Below are 24,788 nucleotides of genomic sequence, written 5' to 3'. Positions count from 1 at the left end.
TAATGAAATGTTGTTGAGAATCCTGCTGAAAAGAATGAGTGTTAGGAAAGCCAGACTGAGTGTTTACAAGGCAGAGCCAGTGGCGTTTCCATGCATTCCTCCAGGAACACCAGCCTCATTCTGTGCTCTCTATTGGGCAATAAGATGAGCCTGTTGCTAGGGGCTACTTTGCCATGCATACTGTAGGGCTTATCCTTAAACCATATGAAATCTGTGACTGAAAGACAATGCTCCATCATTCCCAGTGGTCTGGGTTATCGTGAAATCCCAAATGCTCCAACAGAGCTGAAGACAGTGTTTGGAGAGATAGTAAACAGGACCTGGGACTGGAGCTCGAAAGCAGTCTATTAAAGGCTTCTAAGTCTCCTTGGGTTGTACTCCACACTTTAAAAGAGCAAGTTATATTAGAACCTCCCTATTATCCTGTTCTTGGGGTCCAGGTTGGGACAGTAGCTTGGAGGGGGAAGAAGAACAATGATAATAATAGCTAGCACTTATATAACACTTTAAGGTTTTCAAAGCCCTTTCCAGATATTTTCACATTTGGTCCATACAACAATCCTGGGAAATAAATGCTATTATTATTTAAAAAATAATAAACATTTTTATTGAAAGTTTTGAGTTCCAAATTCTATCCCTCCTTCCCTAATTGCCCACCCCAGGCTGATAGTTTCTATTATTAATCCCCATTGAAGGAGGTAAAGTGACTTGCCCAGGATCACACAGCTAGTAAGTGTCTGAGATGGAATTTGAACTCAAATCTTCCTAACACTAGGTCCAGTACTCCACCCCTTCCCCCCAAGTAACCAAATAATATAGTATCTACTCATGGGGTTGTGAGAATCAAATTTATTATCTATTTCTGTAATGTGTATATGTGTATGTGTATTTGTGTGTGTATGCATGTATACACACAGATATATACATATACATGTGTATATATGTATCTATATACACATATATTTCCCTATGTATATATGTGTAGATGTGTGTATATATGTACACATATACATACATACACACACTAACATTTATGTAGTGCTTACTATGGGCCAGGCACTGTGCTAAGTGCTTTACAGTTATCCTCATTTGGTCCTCACAACAACCCTGGGAGGTGGGTGCTATTATTATCCCCATTTTACAGATGAGGAAACTGAGGCAAACAGAGGTTGGTGACTTGCTACAGCTAGTCACTGTCTTTCCATATGACACTTAGGTTTTGATGCAAAAGAATTGGAGTCAGAGGAGTTATAAGCTAGAGAGTGATCTCCAGCCACCTAGCCTGAATGCCTATCTTCACTGTGTATACCTAACAGCAGTAAATGTAGGGAACCTGAGGTTTCCATTGGCCAAAATGTAGCACCAAAGTCTTTAGGCTTCTGGGGAGTCCACATGTGAAGGGGGAATGCCATGGGTGCTACTTTCAAAATGAAGAGGCACTTAGGCTCATAGATCTCTGCCAACCACTTTGGCTTTAAATTCCCTGATCCTCCAATTACTAAGTCATCATTTCCCCACGCCGCCCCCCCCCCCCCAGCAATTCCCTTCCCTAGGTGGCTGAGGGGAGCACTGCCCATAAGGTCACCAGAACTGGTGCTGAGTTTCAGCAGGGACAACTTGAGGAACATTCTAGAGACTTGAGGCTTCCCAAGGAAAGGCCTGATCATGCATTTTCCTTTCATACCTAGGAGCCGGACAATGTTTGGATGATCAAACTCGGCCATGAGAGCTGCCTCCCTTTGGAAATCTGCCTGCATGTCTGCTGAGGCTTCTTCTTTCAGCATCTTCACAGCCACCATGGTAAAAGGCTCATAAGGTCGTAGGCCGGGAGCTCTGAGGATCAAAAATGGAGATCGGTGCTTATGGATACTGTAGGTCTACCTGTAGCCATGCCCATCTTCCATACTGAAAGACTGAGTGTCTACCAAAATACAATTACTGTACTGATCCAAATAGAGGTTATAGCACCAATGCCAAGTTTGAATTCTCCCCAATTCTGGTTTTCATATGAATATGGCCTAAAATTGGTGTTACTTCAGTGACTTTTTTTTCCCCTTTTTAGAGAGATTTTATTTTAGGGATGTGGTCTATACTCATAACAATATAAGTGACATAATATAAGTGATATAATTCAAAGGAAAAGATGATGTTAAGATGATGTATATTATCCCATTTGGTCCTAAAAACTCTATGAAGTAATTGCTATTATTATTTCCATTTTCTTATAGGAGAAGAAACTGAAGGAATCAGAGGTTAAGTGACATACCTAGCAACATACCATTAGAAAATGGCTGGGCAAAAAATGTGAACCCAGATCTTCCTGACTCCAGGAAGACCCACTAGGCCCTCCTGCTCACCTCCACCCAGCGTTCTTAATCGTTTTGTGTATGTCATGGATGCATTTGCCAGTCTGGTGAAATCTGTGGACACTTTCTCAAAATAATCTTTTTAGATGATTGAAGAAAATGTTAAATTCCAATTAGTATGAAAAATAAAGATGTATTTTTCAACATTCGGGGAACAATCTGCCTGTGGAACCCAGTTTAAAACTCCTGCTCTAAGATTACATGAGGAATGCGTTCTCTACCACCAGAGACTGGAGTCCACAAGAAAGAAGTTAAGACAAATCTGACATTTTAACTCTATTTATTGAGCAACATAATGTAAGAAGATATTACTCTAGGACCAAATTTTTCTTTTTTTGGGGGGAAACAATCAGAGTTAAGTGACTTACCCAGGGTCAAATATCTAATAAGTGTATGAGGCCAGATTTGAACTCAGGTCCTCCTGACAACAGGATCAGTGCTCTATCCACTGTACCACCTAGCTGCCCTAGGACCAAAATTTCTAATATTCCTCTAAATAACAGGTGTAGCTTAGACCTGCTCAATGCTACATTATGACAGCTGTAAGTTGGAGGTTATTGTCAACACTTTCCTCTTAGGTACAACTTGGAAGAATATATTTTTTGGTATGACAGAATTTATGAGGTACTGGAGACCACCACCCACTCCTGCTATCCACAGTGCTTTGGGAGCCTCATGGAGGATATCTGATGGCCTTGGTAAGTGTGGGTAGGATTCTGTTTTTTTAGGCCTAATGGAATATGTAAGACCTGACCATGTATTAAAGAAAGGATTTTAGGTGGGACATAAAGTTGGGTTTTTTTTGTTTGTTTGTTTTGTTTTGTTTTGTTTTTTTGCGAGGCAATTGGGGTTAAGTGACTTGCCCAGGGTCACACAGCTAGCAAGTGTCAAGTGTCTGAGCCCAGATTTGAACTCAGGTCCTCCTGAATCCAGGGCCAGTGCTCTATCCACTGCACCACCTAGCTACCCCGGGACATAAAGTTGTGAAAATGAAAGTAATGGCTAGCAGCTTTAATGTATGATGGAATGAAAAGAAACGTTGAGGTCCAAAGTGATCCTTTCATCCCAACACATTTCATTTTATCTCTTCTTTTTTATGGAATTAATCCTTTAATCTATATAGGACCATAAAATGTTAAGCTTTACAGGGATACTGGAGATGATCTAATCTCAAAGATTACTTTATGGTCATCTTTGCTTTAGAGATCAGGGAACTGAGGCCAACAGAGGGAAGTTACTTGGCTAAACTTGTGTAACAAGTTACTGCAAAAGCCAGGACCACCACTAACGTCTTCTGGCACCTAAACCTGTGTCCCTTCTCTACCATAATTTGGAGGTTTATCGTCTGGAAGGAAAGAAAAAATGTGAGAATAATCTTTAAAACAAAGATTTAAAGTGATCTTTAAATGAAATTTTTAAAAAGCAATAGAAAATGGGTAAGTTAATTTGGAAATTGTTCATTGAAAATAATGCACTATATTAAAAAGTCATTGTATATGCAAGGATAATGGGAGGCCAGATTTTGAACTGGAAGAGATCTTACATATTTTTTAGTCTAACTAACTCATTTTACAGATGACAAAACAGAGACTCAAAGAGTTGAAAAGACTTACCCAAGGACCAATGAATGGGGGGCAGAGCCACAATTTCCCATTTTGCAGCATTAGATAATAAATTGGGTTTAACTGACTCTTAAATACCTGAAGCACTGTGTGATTGTGTTTACACTGTTCATCACTTATTTTCTTTCTTACGCATAATAATCATTACTTTTGTGTGTGTGTTATATTTCATTTTTCAGCTATGTCTAACTCTTTGTGACCCCATTTGGGGTTTTCTTTGGCAGAGATACTGGAGTGGTTTTCCATTTCCTTCTCCAGCTCATTTAACAGATGAGGAAACTGAGGCAAATAGGGTTAAGTGACTTGCCTAGGAACACACAGCTAGTAAGTGAGGCCTAATTTGAACTCAAGTTTTCCTGACTCTGGGCCCAGTGTAGCTGCCACTTTGTGTTATGTACTGGATGCCAAATTAAATGGGCAAATACTTTGTATCAAATAACTTAATAATTTGATAAAAAAAACCCACTACCTGACATGCCAAATTTTATACACATAAAAATTCAGTATGTTTATTTTTCAGATCCCACAATACCCTCACAAAAGCCACCAAAACTACTTCCAAAGGGATAGGTTCATATCTGCCAACAATAGAAATCATTTTCTTTAGAAACTTTACCTTGCTTGAAAGACCCTTCCAAATGCTCCTTCTCCAATATCTCTCACATATTCAATATTATTTCTTGGATACTCCAGGCTGAGGAGCTTGGGGTTCAGAAGGAGCGGCATGCGCTGGTACATAGGATTGGGGTGAAGTCTGTCCAGTAAAAGCTCAGAAGGGAGAGTTGTGAGTGTAGGGGTGGCAGATTCCCTGTAGAAAAAGAGCAATACATAAACCTTAGGCTTGGTGAAACTTCTTTTGCTCTTTTTACCCAGCAATGATAATTTAATGGTTTAAAAAGGTTGAAAGGGCTGAAGGAGTTCTTTTGGAAGATCACATCTTGCAGTAGTGTGGTTTAAATGTGAATACAAAGCACTTAAGTGCCTATATACCCAGCACGGTAATACGTTCAAAGGACAGAATGATGGAACAAAAAATATTCTTGTCCCTCTTGCATGAGTTGATGATGAGTGAGATGAGCAGAACCAGAAGAACATTGTACACAGTATCATCAACATTGTGTGTTGACCTACTGTGATGGACTAGATTCTTCTCACCAATGCAATGGTACAGGAGAGTTCCAGGGGACTCATGATGGAAGGAGATCTCCAAATCCAGAAAAAAAAAGAACTGTAGAGTATAGATGCCAATTGAACTATACTATTTCTTTTGTTTTTGGTGGGGATGTTTATCTATTTTGAGGTTTTTCCTCATTGCTCTGATTCTTCTCTTATAACATGACTAATGCAGAAATAGGTTTAATGTTATTTTATATATATATATATATATATATATATATATATATATATATATATATATATACCTACTTTCTAGGGGGGGAGGGGAGGGAGGGAGAAAAATCTGAAATTGGAAACCTTGTATAAACAAATGTTGAGAACTATCTTTACATGTAACTGGAAAAAAATAAAATACTTTTATCAGAAAAAAAATATTCCTATCCCTCAAGAGGCTTTCATTTTATTAGTCATATTCCAGATTTAACATTAGAGTGACTCTAAAGAAATGCAGAAGTCTTTTCTTTTTTAAAAAAAATTTCTAAAAATTAAAAAAAAATTTTCGGGGCAATGAGGGTTAAGTGACTTGCCCAGGGTCACACAGCTAGTAAGTGTCAAGTGTCTGAGGCCGGATTTGAACTCAGATCCTCCTGAATCCAGGGTCAGTGCTCTATCCACAGCACCATCTAGCTGCCCCTTAAAATTAAAAAAAAAATTTAGAAGTCTTTTCAAGTAGGGATTGTTTCATTCTTTGTACTTGTGTCCACAATACATTAATGCCTGGTAGGAACAGGTGTTTAATAAATGCTTGTTGACTGATTAGTATTCAAATCACCTGCCACATTCCATAATGACTACTAATAATACAATTATAATTGTTACATAATTACTCAGCACATTTGGAACTATCTACACTGCCAAGTAGGCCAAAATGAAATCTAAATCTTTAATTCTCTCAAACAACCATTTTGATGAAAATTAAAAATGATCCCATGGGGACTTGTCCTAATAGACATTACTTTTTTGTTTTATTTTGTTTTGTTTTTGTGGGGCAATGAGGGTTAAGTGACTTGACCATGGTCACACAGCTAGTAAGTATTTGAGGTCAGATTTGAACTCAGGTCCTCCTGAATCCAGGGCTGGTGCTTTATCCCCCAAGCCATCTAGCTGCCCCTGACATTACTTTTTAAAAAGTTTAATTGATGCCTTTTAAAAAAATGTCATTTTCTGATACCCTCCCACACCTACCCCATCCTTAATTGAATCCTACCTTGTAACAAGGGAAAATAGTTTAAGTAAAGCTGACCACCAAAATGATATTTGACAGCATGTGGGACATTCTTTCCTTATGGTCCCCCACCTATCTAAGGAGAGGAGGAAATGATGTACTTAACTCATCTGTCTTCTAGGACCAAGATCAGCCAAATTATTTTTGATAATTATTTGCAAAGCAGGGCAACTAATGACACAGGCAGACTGAGAAAACTAACGGTAGTCAGGCCTTCCTGTTGGTTCTGCCACCTTACTTAAGGGGACTGACTCCAGAAAAGTGTAATTTTACCTCTTCTTATTTTTCCATTGTCTTCGCCTTCGGCAGCAAAGGAGAGCAGCCATGGTGAGAAAGCCAATCACTGCAAAGCTGGAGATAATGGCGATGATGACGGTCATGGAGTAGGTAGGTGAGAATGTGGATGAGGAAGAAGGCCGATCTGGAATGTCTGCACTTGGCTTGACTGTTACCAGTGGGGAGACTGTGAGAAAACAAAACAAAATAAAATGAAACCTGAAAGAAGGTTCTGAACTGAAAGTAAGCTGGGAATGAAATAATACATCCTGAGTTAAATGCCTAGGGGTTAGGGTCTTCCTGATTACCCAGTTGTCTCATCCATTAAGCTGAACACCAAGGTCAACCTCTAAGGTTTACAATTGTTGTTCAGTTGTGTCCAACTCTTCGAGATCCCATATCAGGTTTCTTCGATAAAGATTCTGGAGTGGTTTGCCATTTCCTTCTCCAGCTCATTTTACAGATGAGGAAACTGAGGCAACCAGGGTTAACTGACTTGCCCAAGGTCACACAGCTAGGCCAGATTTGAACTTGGATCTTCCTAACTCTAGGCCTGGCACTTTATTCAGGGAGCCACCAAGATACTCCAAGGTTTACAAAGAACTTTAGAAACATCTCATTTTCTCTTCACCACAACCCTGGGAAGAAAAAACCCCGAGGTTGACTGAGGTCAAATGGCTTGTCTGAGGTCACAGCGTTAAGTATCTGGGTTAGATCTGAATTCAAATCTTCCTGACTCCAAATCTAACACTCCATCCATTGTGACATATAGTTGCCTCAAACTGCCTTGAGGTAGAGATGTCCATAAGAGACCTGTAACCTCATTTAGTTTAATTCTAATATGTGACAGATCAATCAATCAGCAAACATTTATTAAGTGTCTACTAGGTGCCTGGCATTGCTACAGTGGGGTTACAAAAAGAGGCAAATGACAGTCCCTACCCTCAAGGAACTTACAATGTAATTAGGTGCTTATGAGGAGCCTAACGATCAGAGAGAGGTCAAGTGGTTTACACAAGCTCACACACACACACACATGTCACACTGAGCTCCTATTATAGATAGGACTAGAACCCAGACCCTCCACCAATGCAGATCTACTTCTCTGCAACTGAATCTTGCCTCGGGGCACTTACAGGTTCTGGGATCAGGTGGCCAGGATGTGTCACAGGTAGGACTTGCCTTAGTCTTCCTTTTACATCTTATCTTTCTTTCATGGATATCTGGGCTTCTCTTATAGAAGAGAATGTAATTGTGCATTTTCAGGTTAATATCTTAATATGAAGAGGCAATATAGCACAGTGGAGTTAGGAAGATCTGGCTCCAACATGTACTGATTGTATTACTTTGGGCAAGTCACTTCTGTTCACAGTACCTCCAGCTAACTCTCTAAGATTATAAGTTACGTGGTAAATGCTGGTCTGCTTTGATGTAGACATTTCCTAATCAGCAGCAACCTAGACCAATGAAATCACAAGTCTATTTTAAGAAATAAAACTAAAACAGGGTGATAGATTTGAATCAGGAAGGGACCCCAGACATCAATTATTCCAATCCCTCCAATTTACAGATATAAAAACTAAGGCCTAGAGGAATTAAATGATCAGCCCATGGTCACAAAGGCATGAAGTGATGTTAGCTCAGTACTCTTTCCACTATACTGTCCTATCAATTGTCATAACAAAACCAAAACAAAACACAGATTTACTTTCAAGAAAACCATTGGGCAAAAGTTATAGATAGGCTGAATACAAAATACTGAATGCTAATGTCATGAATAAAAAAAGAGTTGTCTAATAGTTTGAGCAGGGCTACCCCATAAGGTGGTTAATAGTAGTGTCCAGCCGACTCATCTCCATGGGACTTCCTCTACCAGGCCATTGAAACCTCTTCACCCTGGAAGCTACTCCTGGACTACTGTCCACATTGGAAGTACCCTCTCTAACCACAACCTCTTCCTCTTATTGGCTAGTTTCCTTCAGAACTTCCATTTTAAGAGGAGAGCCCAGGCCAATCATGTCTTCATTCATCTCCAGGCTGCACTCCTGACTTTCTTTCCCACGCGCCTGCTCATGTACTGTCTCCCTCCTTACCCATTAGCTCCCTTTTGTGTGCTGTCTTCCCACATTAGAATGTCACCTCCTTGAGATCAGGGGCTGTCTTTCTTTCTGCTTGTATTTGTATTCTCAGCACTTAGCACATGGCCTAGAAGATAGTGCTTAAATAAGAAGTAAGTGCTTAAATAATGTTTGTTGACTTGACTAAGGAGTAGAACTTGGACTTCTGAATCTCTCAGGACTCTTCCAAACTGGAGGTTCTATTTTCCTGAACTAGAATAGACAAATGCTAACCTAAAAATTTAGTGTAAGAAGAAACACCTCTGAGAATATTAGACAACAGTTAGTGTTAGACACATGCATTAAACAAAAGTCCTATCAGACATTACAACAGTTTTCTCTTGCAGGCTACTTTCCAGGCCACTGTGATCAGCACCTGCTATTTTGCACATGAACTAATTGATGCCCTGATCCTGCTTACCACTGGAGCAGAGAGGTACAACACAGTATTCCCATCTTACAGATCGGTCCTTAGTGAAGCACCAGGGCCGTTCTCTTTCTCCTCCTGGATTTCGGCAATAATTCTCTGCATTTGCTAGCTCAGGGAACATCTGAGGTGTCCTTCTGTGTACTTGGGGGGACTGGTGAAAAAGAAAAGAATAGCAAAGTCAGTGATCCTTAGTCAATACAGCTGATCATTCCAAATCAAACTCTGATTTTGGAAGCTTTGATTTGCTATAATTTTCATTAGATCAGATGGTTTCTCCCCTTCCCCATATCAGATTGATCAGATCAGGGGATTAGATGCTGACAGTTACATCTCTGAGTGGATGTACCATTGACTTATCTCCTGAAGAGAATCCTCAAAAACTGTGTAAGAATTGAGGTGGAGGGTGGGAAGGCAGGGTTTAGTAGAAATTGAATAGAAAATCTCCTAGACAGGGCATGTATATCTACCCACAGATAGGAATCTACAGATGAGGGCTCTCGAACTACGCAAAATTATGTAGATGGAGAAAGTCAATGGAAAAAGTAGAGGTGAAATAGATAAACAACAAACAACTTTCTTTCTGAGTGCCAGTTGTCTTTTAAAAGCTCACCTGTTCACTCCATTTCTGACAAGGAATGCCAGATACTGTGACATTGACGGTACCTTGGTACAATCTTCCCTTGTCCTGATAGCAAGTTGCTAAAACAAAGAGGAAAAAAGCCAAGAAGCCACATACAAAGTAAACTTTTAGTGTCAAAGGAACAATTGGCATGTTGGAATTAAAAACTGAAGGTTAAGAAATACACATATTACATTTGGAGTAAAGGAAGAGTAAAAATTACCTTAGTAACAGTAGCAATGGAAAAGCACAAATTTTCTTAGCATGATAGCACCTGTCTTATTTTTGTCTTCATATCCCAAGTCCACATAGCAGGTGCCACATGTTAGGTGCTTCATAAATGATTTTTGAATTGATTGATCTTCCTCCTTTTCCCCTTGTGCTAGTGGTATGCATTTTTGCTCCAAGTAGACAGGCACAAAGCTGACTAACTAGGAAGACTTGATGGATGCTTTTGTCTTTTTTCTCTCTCCTGAGAGTTCCCTGTCTTTGCTAGCATCTATACTGGATGGATGTTGCCAAAACAGTTAGGTTCAAAACTTCTCAGGGCTTCTCTAGCCTATTCATTTTAGCCTTTAATTCAGTTAACAATTCAGAGTTAAAGCAGATCTCTATCCCAGGGTCATGAAAATTTATTTTCTGACCTGATGTGTTTACTAGGCCTAGGCATACATACCTCTATCAATTCTCCTGACTTCCTATTTTTCAAGAAGTCAACGATTCTTTCATATGTGTGTATAAATATATGTCTCTCTGTATATACATATATATTTGTATGTATATATACACATATAGTATTCTATCTGCCTCAGTCTTTTGCCCTATCTCCTTCTCCTCCCCGAGTCTTTCTCTGTCCTTCCACCTTTTTTCTCCCCCTTCTCCCTCATCTTGTCTTTCTCCTATTTTATATCACTTTTATTTACAAAGATAACTCTGCCCTTTTCAGAAAGTTATACCTTGTAACAAAGAATAAAATAATAAAAATTAAAGTAGAAGAGAAAAGCAATTCAGCAAAACCCAACAGGTCATCTAAGTCTACTATTGTTACCTCTTAGGAATGGGGAGGGGGGGACTGAGAAAATGTTGAAAAGACTTGAGGTTGGTAGGATCAAGCATCAGCATTCAAGGGTGACTATTTCTCACTTAGGTTTACTATTTTTCACTTTTGTTAAATTACTATTATTGCAATCCACAAACAAATCATGGGTTAAATGTCCTGCCATGAACTAGTCTGGGAACTCAACCATCTTTTTAAATGTTGTTCATATGGAAAAATAAGTTCTGAGTTCCAAGCTACCTCAATGAATGTATTGTTGCAACACAACCCATTCAGGCTCCACTAAAAGCCTAATCAGATGCCTCACTGTGGCCCAGAGATGGCACTAGGTTCTCCAATAATTATGCCAGCTCAGGACTGAGAGAGCATTCTGAGAATATGGTACAGTCAATGAAAAGCCACCAAGTGGGGAGATGGAATATTTTGTGTGAAGAACAGCAAGGAGATGAGTCTCAATGGATTGTAGAGTTTGGGGTTGGGGGAAGACTAAGGTGTAAAAAGACTGGAAAGGTAACAAGGGGTCAGGTTATTATGGTCTTTAAAAGCCAAAGAGAGAATATATGTGTATATGTATATACACATATGCATATACATGTGTGTGTGGGGAAAGAGATGGGGAGAGAGAGAGAGAGTGAGAGAGTGCAAACACACCACAGTGGATAGAGTACGGGGGCCTGGAGTCTGGAAGACTCATCTGCACAAGTTCAAATCTGGCCTCAGACACTTATTAGCTGGTGACCTTGGTCAAGCCAATTTACCCTGTTTGCCCCAGTTTCCTCATCTGTAAAATGGTCTGGAAAAGGAAATGGCAAACCACTCCAGTATCTTTGCCAAGAAAACCCCAAACAGGGTCATAAAGAGTTGGACACAACTGAAATGACTCAAAAGTAACAACAAATATATACACACATGTGTATATATATATATACATACACATATATATATAATACTGTTTCTATTAAATATATAAATGCATGGCATAAATTTTATATTTACATAGATATTGCTGAACTAGAGGTAAAGTTTTATGCATGCATTGGGCAACAGTGAATTATGGAGTGGTCACACATTAGTACAGAAAGATTTAGAGATCATTTGCAAAGTTTGTCCATGGAAGAAGTTAAAAATTTTTTTTCATTGCTTCATTTCTCAATATGTCCCGAGCTCTATGGAGCTCCAAATTTTTCTCTGATTAAGGTGATGAGATAGATGCAAAGAATCATGCAGGTAAGCAATGAAATGCACACAAGGATCCAAGAACTTACTTGTTGTGTTCTCTTTCTTTAACTCTGAGGAGGGAGAAGGGCAAACATTAAAAAAATGAAGAGTAGGTTTTCCAATTATTCTGTGAGAGCTCATTAAGAAATACAAATCATTTCTCAGCTTTACAGTATGGAGTGGGAAAGAATGTGAAAGACAGATTTCCCAGAAATCACCCCAGATGTTTGGGGTAACCGCATGGCCACTTATGAAGCTTGTTACAGCGACATGGAGCTGATCAGCTTTGTTTGGTGAGGTCAGCAGTTTGAAGCACATTGTAACGGGAATTTTTGCTTAAATATCTCCTTCAAGTTGCTCTTGAGAGATTTTTTAAGGGGATCTTAGTTCTTCCTTCCCCTGACTAGGTCACCCCAGGGCAAGTCTTAGCTCTGTCTTTCAACATCCCAAAGAAAGTTCCTCAGAACTTGTAAAAATCTACTCTGAAGTAAAGCTGGGCTCCAAGTAAGGATATAGCCTTCAACAGGTTTAGAATAAATACATCCCTTTCCTTTCTTTTCTTTTTTTTTTTTTACAGTGAACTAGGTATTTGAAACTAGGCATTCTAGTTTTCCTTTTATCCTGAGGAAAAAAAAAGAATTAATCCATGAGAGTAACCTGGCTCTGGGAACATACCCTTCTTAGTCTCATCCAAATACTATGTAAAATAGGAATTCTTAATCTTTTTTTGGGGGGGGGGGTTATGGACACCTTTAGCATCTGGTGAAGACTGTGGATCCCTTTCTCAGAATAATGTTTTTAAATGCATGAAATAAAATATGTAAGACTAAATAGGAAACCAATTATATCAATAGCTATTGAAATACTCTTTTAAAAAAAGTTCATGGACCTCAGGTTAAGAACTGCTGAGATAGGGGGCAGCTAGGTGGTGCAATGGATAAAGCACCAGCCTTGGATTCAGGAGGACCTGAGCTCAAATTTGGCCTCAGACACTTGACATTTATTAGATGTGTGAACCTGGGCAAGTCACTTAACCCTCACTGCCCTGCCAACAAAACAAAACAAAACAAAACAAAACAAAAACTGCTAAGATAGAGGATTCTGCATTACCTAAATGTGGCACTTTTGTACAAGCCATGGGCTCCCTGTGCATGCTGGGAAGCTTGGTACATTCAGGCAAAGTCAACAGATGCAATCCAGATTTATACAGGCCTTTGTGGGATTTTTCTTCCAGTTTCAACCACTCCTTTGTGCAGAAGAGGTCCTTTACAGCCAGGCAGTGTTCTCTAAAATATTTTATGGAGAACAGTAAGAGGGACCGTTTAAAGAGTGACACGTTAGCACAGCATTTAAGATGTAATTTATATCCTGTGTTTTCAAAACAACATGGTAGTGTAGCCAGTTCCCATTCCAAAAAAGAGTTCTTAATTCATTCTTTTATTCTAAGTTATAGGAAGCTTTACTGGGAACCCATAGCCTTCCATCCTGGGTATCCCAGTTGCGTAGCTTGGTTTTTCAGCACAATTCCACAGCATAGAATTACAAAGCAGGAAATATCTATAAATATGGTATAAAACAGGCTTGGAAGACCCAAGATCAGTCATTGTAGAAGAATAATGAGAAATAATTAGCCGCAGTAAATACTTTCTTTTAGAATTAGGATTGCACATCTCAGAGGCCATCTGACATTTAGAGAGGTTAAATTATGACTAACCTCATGGTCCTAGTAGGTGACAAGTTCAGGATTTGAACCCAGTTCCAGTGTTCATTCAGCTGAATCACCCTGTCTATATTGCCAAACTTTAATCTAAGAGAGCAGTTCCTGAGTTCTGGATTCTTGCTAGCTATGGGTTTGATCCCTCTCTCCAGGATTTTGAACAAAATGCAAAGATTCGGCATTGAAAAAGACAGCACAGTCCAGCAGCCATAGGCCTGCCTCTAGAGTCTGACGATCAGAGTTCAAATCCCATCCCCAATCTTCTTCTGTGACTTTGAGCAAGTCCCTTCAGGTCTCTGGACCTCAGTGACATTATCTGTAAAATGGGGTTGGACTAGATTGGCCTCTGAGGTTCCTTCTAGCTCTGACCCTAACCCTAGGTTTTCTGAATATAATTCTTTTTTCTCTATATCCTATTCCCTCTTCTCTTTATAGCTCCATTCTGCACTCATATTGAAATATCTGTGACAGTGAAAAGCTACAAGCTCCCTAAATGTCCACAGTAGAGGACCAACTGTGATATACACAGTGTCCCAAAAGTCTTGGTGCAGTGTTTAAAAGCATGAAAGAAAAAACCCACCAAGACCTTTGGGCACCTTGTCTAACAGAATGTTTATGGCTCCAATAAAACTGACAAGTATGAGGAAGATAAAAATGTCATAATGCAAAATTTAGAAAGAAACAGCAAAAGAATAGTTTGTACATAAATGATGCCTAACTTACTTTTTATTGTTTTGGTCTGGATCAGTGATTTTATTAAAATAGGGAACTCCAGATGTGTAAACTCCCTCTACCAAGATAGATCAGCAACTCTTCTATACATTTCTTAGTCGTTTTCATTCATGTCTGACTTTTCATGAGCTCATTTAGGATTTTCTTGGAAAAGTATTGGAGTGGTTTACCATCTCCTTCTCCAGCTCATTTTGCAGATGAGGAAACTGAGGCCAGCAGGGTTAAGTGACTTGCCCAGGGTCACACAGCTAGTAACTAACTACTAGTCCTAGAGTCTTAGAAAGTTGCCTGTTGTGGTTGTTGTTGTTTTCCTTCATTCTCTAAGAGGACCATGACATCAGGGTCATGGCTTGCAGTGAATTGGATTTAAATGAGGGGAGGCTGTGCAAGGTCACCAACCTCACTCTCTCCTCCAGAGCCATCTGGGTCCAGTGGCAAGATACACATCAGGACTACTGGAGATGGCCTCAGATGTTTGAGGCAATTGGGGTTAAGTGACTTGCTCAGAGTCACACAGCTAATAAGTGTCTGAGATGAGATTTGAACTCAGGTCCTCCCAACTTCAGGGCCAGTGCTCTATTCAGTGAACCACCTAGCTGCCCTGTTGCACTGAAAGATTAAGTGATCTGCCTAGGGTCACACAGCTACTGTGTGTCTTTAAACTTAGGTCTCCCTGACTTTATCATGCCATGGTGCTTCACATCCTTTTAAAAAGTGTGTGTGTGTGTGTGTGTGTGTGTGTCTGTGTGTGTGTGTGTGTCTGTGTCTGTGTCTGTGTCTAGGGAATGAGCAGACAGATATAAAGAAAATGGAAAGGGAGCACAAAGAGAGTAACTGATAAATTGTTATTGGTTAATTGTTTATGGATGTTCCTTTTAAAATGTCAATAGTTTTAAAGTATGCCTGATTGGCTTTGTTTCCAGTTCATATAAATGACTGGTTTTATTTGTTTGTTTGTTTGTTGTTGTTTGTTTGTTTTGGTGGGACAATGAGGGTTAAGTGACTTGTCCAGGGTCACACAGCTAGTAAGTGTCAAGTGTCTGAGGCTGGATTTGAACTCAGGTCCTCCTGAATACAGGGTCTGTGCTATATCCACTGTACCACCTTGCTGCCCCCTAAATGACTGTTTTTAAAATCTCTTTATATCCTAATGAGTTATTTGCATCAAACAGGTGTTAGTATTGTTGAGTACTGTGATAATCTGAAATTAGAATAGTAGAATTGGTTAAAAGCCTTTGAGTCACTTTAGAAGTATGATAACTATCCCACATCCACAATAGTGGATTGTGGGTTGTGATAGGGTGCTGATGACAAGATTGGGGAGTAACTGTCTTCACCTTTCTTTGCTGGTTACACCTTCTATTTATTATTTTCAGGGAATCCTCTGATTAGGGATGACTGGAGGGCTGTAGGACCTTAGATGAACTAATTGGAAGATAAGCCCTAGATAGGGAAAACCCAAACCTTCTGGAAAATGTAGGACATTAACAGATAGGTTCTGCTTCTTGCCACTCAGGCCACAGAGAAAGCATTAAAGTGGTGGCAGGAGACAGAGGAAAAGTATGTGCCCCCACACTATTATATGCTATCATTTGCAGTCTTAAGCAAGGAATATATTTTATCTAGGGTAGTTCACATTCATAACATTTTTCCTCATAACCACTCATTAGAGCAGGTCGAGCAAGTATAATTATCTCCATTTTAATGATTTTTTTGTCTGAAACTGTGATTTCATAGGAAACTCCTAATCGAGGTAACTCCCTCTGACAACACAGACTGATCAATGACTGTTCTGTATGAGACAATTTCATAGGGGCACTGAGAGAGGAAGGGACTCACTCAGGGTCACAACGTGAGGGTCTTTGAGATGGGTCTTGAATAAAGGTCATCCTGACTTTCTATCCACTATACCATGAGTCTTCTCCATTGGTGAGATCATTATTCAAAGAGTTTTCTTTTTTTTTTTTTTTGGGAAGAGGGGGTGGCAATCAGGATTAAGTGACTTGCCCAGGGTCACACAGTTAGTGAGCATCTGAATCCAAATTTGAACTCAGATCCTCCTGACTCCAGGGCCAGTGCTTTATCCATTACATCACCTACCTGCTCCAGAGTTTTCAAATCTTAAAGCACTATATACATTTATGAGTTATTTTTAGATGATGAAATAGGCTTAGAAGTAACTCAGCCAGTAAGTGTTAGATCTAGGATTCATATCCAGGTCTCCTAGCTTCAAATTCAGTGCTTTACTCACTGCCCAAAAGTGGATTTAAAAATAAGGTGCTTTAATTTTCTTGATGATCTGTGTTATTTTCTAATTCCAAATGAGAAGTGACAGAAAAATATTGGGTAGTTTCCACTTACATTCTTGAAAGGGGTGGAGAAGGCAATAATAAAAATGGATCTGTTAAAGTCTCTCATATGAATATCAGAGATGTGTGTGTGTGTGTGTGTGTGTGTGTGTGTGTGTGTGTGTGTTGTGATGGGAATATCATCGTCACAGCCTTACAGATTTGAGGGACCTTAGAGCATCACCTAGACCAACAAGCTCATTTTACACAGGAGGAAACTGAAAATTAGAGAGATTAAATGAGTTATCCCAAATCAAGTGATACCCTGTAATAAGTGACATTGCATGACATTTAGGATATGTGACTAAAGCTGAAAGTTTTAAGTTGTTAAAGCTTTCATCTTCACTAGGACTGTATACATTAACCAAGGATGCTATAAAAGGGGACAAAAAACTGACTTTTAAGTTTTGCTTTCTATGGAGACAGATCTGATTGGGATGTTGTCTTTTGCTGGAGAATAAGTAACAGGACAACTTATGAAAAAAATATTCCTATGACAAGCAGTCATAGAGAGGAAGCATGGCATGATATGGTTAATGAGCTGGTCTCACAGTCAGCAAAACCTAGGTTTATGTCTTGTCTCTGATACATACTAGCTACGTGACCATGGAAAATTCTCCTAGTACTTCAATCTCTGAGGCAACTCTAAGTTACAGAGAAAGTACCAACCCAAATTAGTCAAGGGATTTTCTTCACGGGAATTTCCCTATATGAATGAAATCATAGGTCTAATTCAATAAAAGAAGATAAATGGAATGAATAACATGGAGATGCAGAATGGCCTTTTGGATTAAAGGCTGTCTTGGTGTCAGGAAGTCCTGGGCTGGTTCAAGTCTTGCTTCAGCGGCACCTAGGTGGTACAGTAGATAGATCACCAGGAGCGGAGTCAGGAAGACCCGAGTCCAACCTCAGACAATTCCTAGTTTTGTGACCCTGGACAAGTCACTTAATCTTTGCTTACTTTAGTTTCCTCAACCATAAAATGAGGATAATAATAGTACCTACCTCCAAGGGTTGTTGTGAGAATCAAATGAAATAATATTTGCTTAACCCAATGACTGGCACATAATAGGTACTCCTCCCTCCTTCCCTCCTTCCTTGCTTCCTTCCTTCTGTCCTTCCTTCCTGTCTCTGACATAATACTGAGGGAAGTCAGTGCTCCTAGGCAACTCTCTAAGACTGTAAGTTGCAGATGAGTGGCTGACGATCTGCTACAGTGAAGGGAGTTTCTACACCGAGAGTATGCTACCCTGATGAAATCACAGGTCTAGACCCCACCACTGTCCACCCCCCCCCAAAGTAACATCAACATGATGTCATTTTTCTGATTTAATAGTCCAGGAAGCTCCTTTATGCTTTTCCTTTCATGGCCAATCAGCACCACCTATCATTAAGACAGAAGGATTAATAAAAACCTAACTTGGGATTACATTCTTTGGTCAAATTTACTTTGTTCGAAACACACAAAACTGAATTGTTTGGTTCAGTCTTACTCACAACCTCTCCCACTTTTATGAGATGTCACTCCTGGTTTCTTCTAGTAAATAGGCACATACCCATACCAACCTGTGGAAAATCTCTCACCTGCATAAAGGTTTAGGAGCTGCCATAAATCCATCAGGGCTGCACCCCTGAAAGATGTGGTGGCAGAGCAGAGACTCCACAGCTGACCGGCAGAGCCGACTCAATTCCTTCAAATCACTCCAGACGCTTTGGGCAAGAAGCTCTTGGGTGTCCTCTGGGTCTCCATAGGAGGAGTTGTAAAAAACAAGGGTATCCTTTGCTAAGACAGCACCACAGACCTCCCCTCTGTAGTTACCGCAGTAGCCTGCATCTTCTCGGTGCAGTTTGCTGAAAAAGTAATGAACAAAGTTCCCAAGCACATGCTACTTCCTGCCATTCATACTATTTTGCTCCAAATATATATCCTAGAGACAGAAGAAAAATCAGAGAGTGGGGAAAAAAACAAACAAAAGCACTGCCATAATCTACTTACCTTGTTCATCTCAAGCTTCCATTTTACATACTGGATTGGAATTTGTTTGAATTAAATAATTGTTACATGATGTTTCCTACCTAGAGTTCATAAACTTGTTTTATATATATATATATATATATATATATATATATATATATATATATATATATATATATATCACTGTATTTCAATATAATTGGTTTTTACAGAGTCTTGACCTCAGATCCAGGAAGATCTGGATTCAAATCCTAACTCTGACACATTCCGGTTGTGTGGCCTGGGCAAATCCCTTAAACTCTCAGTTACTCTTTGAAATTCTCTAAGACTATAAGTTGCCAAGAAGGTACAGATTTGTATTGGTGGAGGAAGCTCATTATGCAGAGATCTGTATATTGATCCAGTCCCTCTCTCTATTGTGTGCAGAGTACCATGATAGGAAGGGGTGTTTGTAAGGAGCAAAAACAAAGTGTAGATAGATTAAAGATAGTTCCTGCCTTCCTGGAGTTTAACATCTAGCCTAGGGACACAACATATGTAAAAATAATTATAGTAAAAAAAAAGACCTGATATAAGGGAAATCCCAAATGGTGTGAAAAGATCTTTATCAATTGGAGGGAAAACTTTTTGAAGGAGGTGTGATTTTAAACTGGTTTTTAAAGAGTGAGTAGAATTTTAAGAGGTGGAGATGGGAGGGGGGAGGAAGAGGACATTCCAGGGACAGAAAAAATTACAGATACAGAAAAAGAATAGGAAATGTATGGGAAACAATAAATTGTACAGATGGGCCGCAGGGACAGTATGCATGTTGAGAGGAGAAGGATAACTGGGGTTTGAAAGGAAGGGTGGTGCCAGATTGGGAAAGTTCTTGCATACCAGGGTAAAGATTTGAATTGAACATAATTTAATATAATTCGGTGAGATGGTATATCGTTCTATTCATTGAGTTCACTAATGATAAATTAGGAGACAGTCAGATGACATCTTGCTGCTCTCAAGGATTTCAAGTCACCAGGCCCAGATGATCTGTATCTTAAAGTATTGAAAGAGCTGGCAGATGCTATTGCTGAGCAGCTGTTGGTGATCTTTGACAGATTTTGGATAAATGCAAAGGAGCCACAGAACTGGAGAAGGAAAAATGTTTTCCCAATTAAAAAAAATAAAAGGAAGAGATATCTTCAAATTATTGACCAATGAGCTTGTTTCTTTAGCTGGCAAGATTTCTAAACACTTAAAAAGGGAAGCAGTGGACACTAAAAGTCAACCTGGTTTACTCAAGGAAGAGCGATGCCAGACTAGCCTCATTTCCTTCTTTGTTAGGGTTACTAGATTACTAGATAAGGGGAATGCTGTCAATAGAAAGCCTACTTATATTTCAGCAAAACCTTTAATAGTTTCTTATAGTATATTTTGGATAAGATGAAGAGATATAGACTAAATTATATTACATTTATGTAGATTTGGTATTATTTGAATGACTGACTAGCTTCCCAAAAAAAGTCATTAATGAGTTGAAGTAACTGGAGGAATGTCTTTAGTAACTGATTCAGGGACTGGCCTTGCTCTTTTTTTAAAGAGCTTTAAAAAAATTTTATTTCAGTCAACCCTCACAACAAGTCTGGGAGGAAAATGCTTTAATAATATCAATTTAACATTTGGGGAAACTGAGGCAAACAGATTTTAAGTGATATGCCCAGGGTCACAGAGCCAGAAAGGATCTAAGGCCAGATTTGAACTTAAGTGTTCCAAACTCCAGACCCAGCCCTGTATCCACTGTGCCACCAGTTCCCATATAAGCATAGTCTGGCAAAACAAATCCCACATGTCCAAAAATGTAATATCTCTCTCTGCATTTGAAGATCATTGCCTCTCTGTGAAGAGATGAGTGTGTGTGTTTTGGATCATTTTTTTGGAGTCATAATTTATCAATGCATTTATTAGTTCTAAAGTCTATAATTTGTCATTGTATAGATTATTTTACTTCTGTTTACTCCACATACAGTCATAGAAGTCTTTTAAGTTTCCTCTGAAATCATCTGTTTCATCATCTCTTAGGACACTCTAATATTCCATTTACATTCACATGACATAATTTCTTTAGCCATTTGCCAAATGGATGATACCCTCTCAGTTTCCAACTTGGGGCTACCAAGAAAAGACTTGCCTTGTTCTTTTCAACATTTTTATCACTGACTTTAATGCAGGCACATATATGCATGCCGGTAAAATTTGCACAGGACAGGAAACAGAGAAGCTGAACTAACATACTGGATGGCAGAGTCAGGGTCCAAAAAATACAAACAGCTTGGAACAGCAGGCTGAATCAAACAAGATATAATTTAACAGAGATAAAAGAAAAGTTCTGGTTTTGGTTTTAAAACAAAAACAAAAATGACTTCACAAATAGAGGATGGAGAAGTGTGGCCAGACAACAGTTCCTAAAAATCTCTAGGGGTTTTTGTGGACTAAAAATTCAACATTCAGTTAAAAAATCATTCATCAAGTGCCTACTATGTGCTAGACACTGTGGTAAGCTCCAGGGATACTAAAAGAGGCAAAAGACAATAGCCCTGCCTTCCTGGAAGAAGAGTGGTTGATGACAACAAGGGGAGACAATATGCAAAGAAATATATACAAAGCAAGCTAGATACAGGATAAATAGGAAATAAGTAATAGAGGGAAGGCACTGAAATTAAGAGGAATTGGAGTAGGCTCTCTGAAAGAAATAGGATTGTATTCGGGACCTAAAGGAAGTCATGGAGGTCAGTAGTTGGAGTGAAGGAGAGAGAGCATTCCAAGCCTGAGGGACAGTTGGAATCATGGGTCATCATCACGACATGGTCTGTCATGTGGGCAAAGGACTGCATTTTTTGTGTCTGGTTCTAGAGGGAAGAATCAGGAGCAACATGTGAAAACTACAGAGAAGCAAATTTATTTCAGGTATGGCTAGTGTTTTTGTTTGTTTGTTTGTTTGAAGTCATCATACCTATCCCTGCTGAAATGGAGTAAGCTGCCTGGGGAATGAGTGGGTTCCCCCTTGTTAGTGGTCTTCAGACTGAGGCTGAATTATACCTTCTTAAGATTTGGTAGAAGAGGTTCTCCTTCAGGTTTGACTATAATCTCCTGACTCTTAGATTCTGTGCGTCACTATTGGGAATATGAGGTTCCAGAGCAAGAAATTTGGCAGTAGAAGCTTGCTAAATATTAAGATAGTGACTTTAATGTGAATGACTTAGTCTGTCTTCCCCCCGCCAATGGATCTCTCCAACCATCATGGCACATTCCCAGGAATGCATATGATAAGGGACAAAAGGATGAGTGTCACCATCTTCATTTTAAAGTGAAGATGATGAGTCAGAAGGAAATGAAGTGATTTGTTCAAGGTATCAGAGTGGACCAGTTCTGTTGCAGAGAATCAAGTTACCCCTCAGCCACATTCCATGCAACGTGTTGACTCTCCTTAATCATAAGGAAATCTCTGTGACAACTTTCCAAAAATGACTTGGGGGTGTGTTGGCTTCTTTTAGTTCCTAGTTGCTGGCTATACAACCCCAAGGCACCTGGCCAAACCACTATCTGGTTCCTTTATTCTGTGGAACTTCTTGCAACACTGTGTGCTTGGTTCAGTTCCACCAGACTTGTGAAAGGGGTCAGGAAGCAGGCCTCTTGTTACAAGGCCACAATCTCAGATGTCCTTCCTAGTTGCCCGAGCCTCCCCTCACCCCCAATAAAAGGTTCCCTTCCCTTTCTTCCTTACCCTTCTACTGGAAGAGGTCTTTAAGCCTCTAGTCTCACAGCTCACAAAGGGCAACTCCATCAATTTCCTTGAAGGGTCAATCACTGCAATTCCCTAGCTCCTCTCCCTCTCTCATCCCTACCCCTACACTATAAGGTTATTAGTCTCATAGCTCTTTGCCAGGATTTAGACAGAAAATGAATGCAAAACATTCCCATTGATTTCCACAGTTGTCATTTGCAAGTGAAAAGAAGCCAAATCCTTGCCCAATCAGAGTGTATCCTCTATGTGGAACTCAAGGGTCCCTGCCAGGAAGCCAGGGAGCAGCAGTACTCACAGCAGCTGTCCTTGTGGCTCATTCCACCAGTTGAAGGGAGGTCACAGAGATCAGTTCACAACATGCTTGCTATTTTGGAATGGCCAGTGGTACTATTTGTTAGCTTTTCTTTCCTCACTCTCTAAACATTGCTCACTAGCCCTTTCAGGGCTTCCTACTTTACTGATCTCTTTTTCCATCCTCCACATCTAGTGATTGCATAGCAGGAAACAACAAACCAATGCTGACTTTACTGAATGGACATTTCTAGTATTTTTTGTGGTACCCATGGGTCTTTGACTGTATCTTCATCTTTCTATTATAGTAGATGCTTCCTTGTTTTTATATTGCATAAAACGATGCTTTCTGTCCTTGGTCCTCTCCCCTAAATCCTTTTCATGTGTCTACAGAGCATCTGATACTTTACATTTAGCTCCACAGCTGGAAGAGACAAGAACTTGGGGAATTTATTGCTCCTGATATTCATTTGGACTTTAATCTAATACTACTTTTTTTGACAGCCCTGGTATTGTCACCTCATCATTCATTAAACTCATTTTGTTATTTTTATATGGATAGACCAAGTACTACCTCAGTGCCTCTGAAATACTAATTCACTCTAATACACTGGGCAGATCTATCATGGAGGAGATATGGGAAAACATAAACAAGAATGGTATAGGATGAGAAAGCATTGAGGGGTTACATGACAAGTCAGTGTGTATGGGTGCATAATGACAAGATGAAAAGACCTTATTTAGAAATCAGCTTTAAAGTTTATGAGGGAGGATTCTTTGGGGAGAGGGAAGACATTGGAAAGTGAGGATAAGGAGAAAAAAACCTTAATACTTAAAAAGAACATGAGACATGAAGAAGAAAATCAGGAAGAGATTTTTTAGATAAATAAATAAGAAGAGATGGAGATTTTTGAGGAAGAAGTTATTTTGGATGTGGATTTTAAAGAAAAAGATATGCATGTCAGAATGGCTTCATTGGGCCAAAAGATATAAAATCTATATTTTATAATTAACTTCTTGGTGAAATTTATATCCGAGAGAATAAAATTGTTTTATTCTTTAATTTAAAAAATTAAAATGATTTTTTTCTTCTCATAACAACTCTTATGACACAGGCTATGAAAATATTATTATTTCCATTTTACAGATCTGGAAACCAAGTTTGGGAGACTGAGTAACTTGTTCAGAGTCTCACTCTTGAGAGTCAGAGCTGGGAGTTCATTCCAGGCTTCCCCCATTCTGAGACCTCCACTAAATCATACATAAATCATGGATGTATCAAAGTCAGCACAGTGGAATTTAAGATTCTTAGCTATCAAAGTAGATTACAAATTCATGGAACATAACCATTATATGAAGTTTTGACTGTACCTAACACAGTGCTATGCACAAGTAAGTGGCGATGAATGAACAGGAGCACTGTGGGTAGAAATCAGGTATGAGCCTACCCTATTAAACGTGCAGTTGCCTTATGACTTTTTACCTCCTTTCTTTATTAATCTTCAGGGCTGAAATTGTGGCAGAGAGATGAGGAACAAAAAGCATTTTCAAGTCCCTTGTCATTCAAAGAATAATGTTTTAATTAAGCTGTTTTCTTACCTCCATGCTATGTGAACAGGAAAAGAAGGTCCCCCAGGCAGCCACCAGATGAAGGAGGAAAAGAGAAAAAGAATTAATGAGTTCTTGCCTCCTTTGTTCTGTTACCACTAGATAATTATTAACTTTTTGAGAAATTTTGGCTCTAAGTTCCTAGAATATGTGCTCACAATGGAAATTTTAGTGCCTCTGGAGTCAAAGGACCTGGATTCAAATCTTGCCTTTACCTTTATGCCCTCAGACAA

At 39.3% G+C, this 24,788-nt stretch overlaps 1 protein-coding gene across 2 annotated transcripts in view; it reads right to left on the bottom strand.

Moving 5' to 3' along the window:
• Positions 1-24,788, bottom strand: part of MUSK (muscle associated receptor tyrosine kinase) — a 176,254-nt gene that overhangs the window by 7,976 nt on the left and 143,490 nt on the right. For both annotated transcript variants that reach the window (XM_043975878.1, XM_043975879.1), the window contains 9 exons: positions 24,547-24,553; positions 18,488-18,754; positions 13,217-13,392; positions 12,154-12,177; positions 9,823-9,911; positions 9,204-9,363; positions 6,663-6,852; positions 4,605-4,796; positions 1,685-1,833 (listed from right to left, as the gene is read on the bottom strand). In XM_043975878.1, the coding sequence (XP_043831813.1) occupies positions 1,685-1,833; positions 4,605-4,796; positions 6,663-6,852; positions 9,204-9,363; positions 9,823-9,911; positions 12,154-12,177; positions 13,217-13,392; positions 18,488-18,754; positions 24,547-24,553 (1,254 nt within the window). The remainder of the gene's footprint in view (positions 1-1,684; positions 1,834-4,604; positions 4,797-6,662; positions 6,853-9,203; positions 9,364-9,822; positions 9,912-12,153; positions 12,178-13,216; positions 13,393-18,487; positions 18,755-24,546; positions 24,554-24,788) is intronic.

Source organism: Dromiciops gliroides, chromosome 1 (genome assembly GCF_019393635.1).
Source record: "Dromiciops gliroides isolate mDroGli1 chromosome 1, mDroGli1.pri, whole genome shotgun sequence".
In the NCBI taxonomy this organism is placed as follows: domain Eukaryota; kingdom Metazoa; phylum Chordata; class Mammalia; order Microbiotheria; family Microbiotheriidae; genus Dromiciops; species Dromiciops gliroides.
The sequence above is the reverse complement of the archived record's forward strand: the minus strand, read 5'-3'. Positions and strand labels throughout refer to the sequence as shown.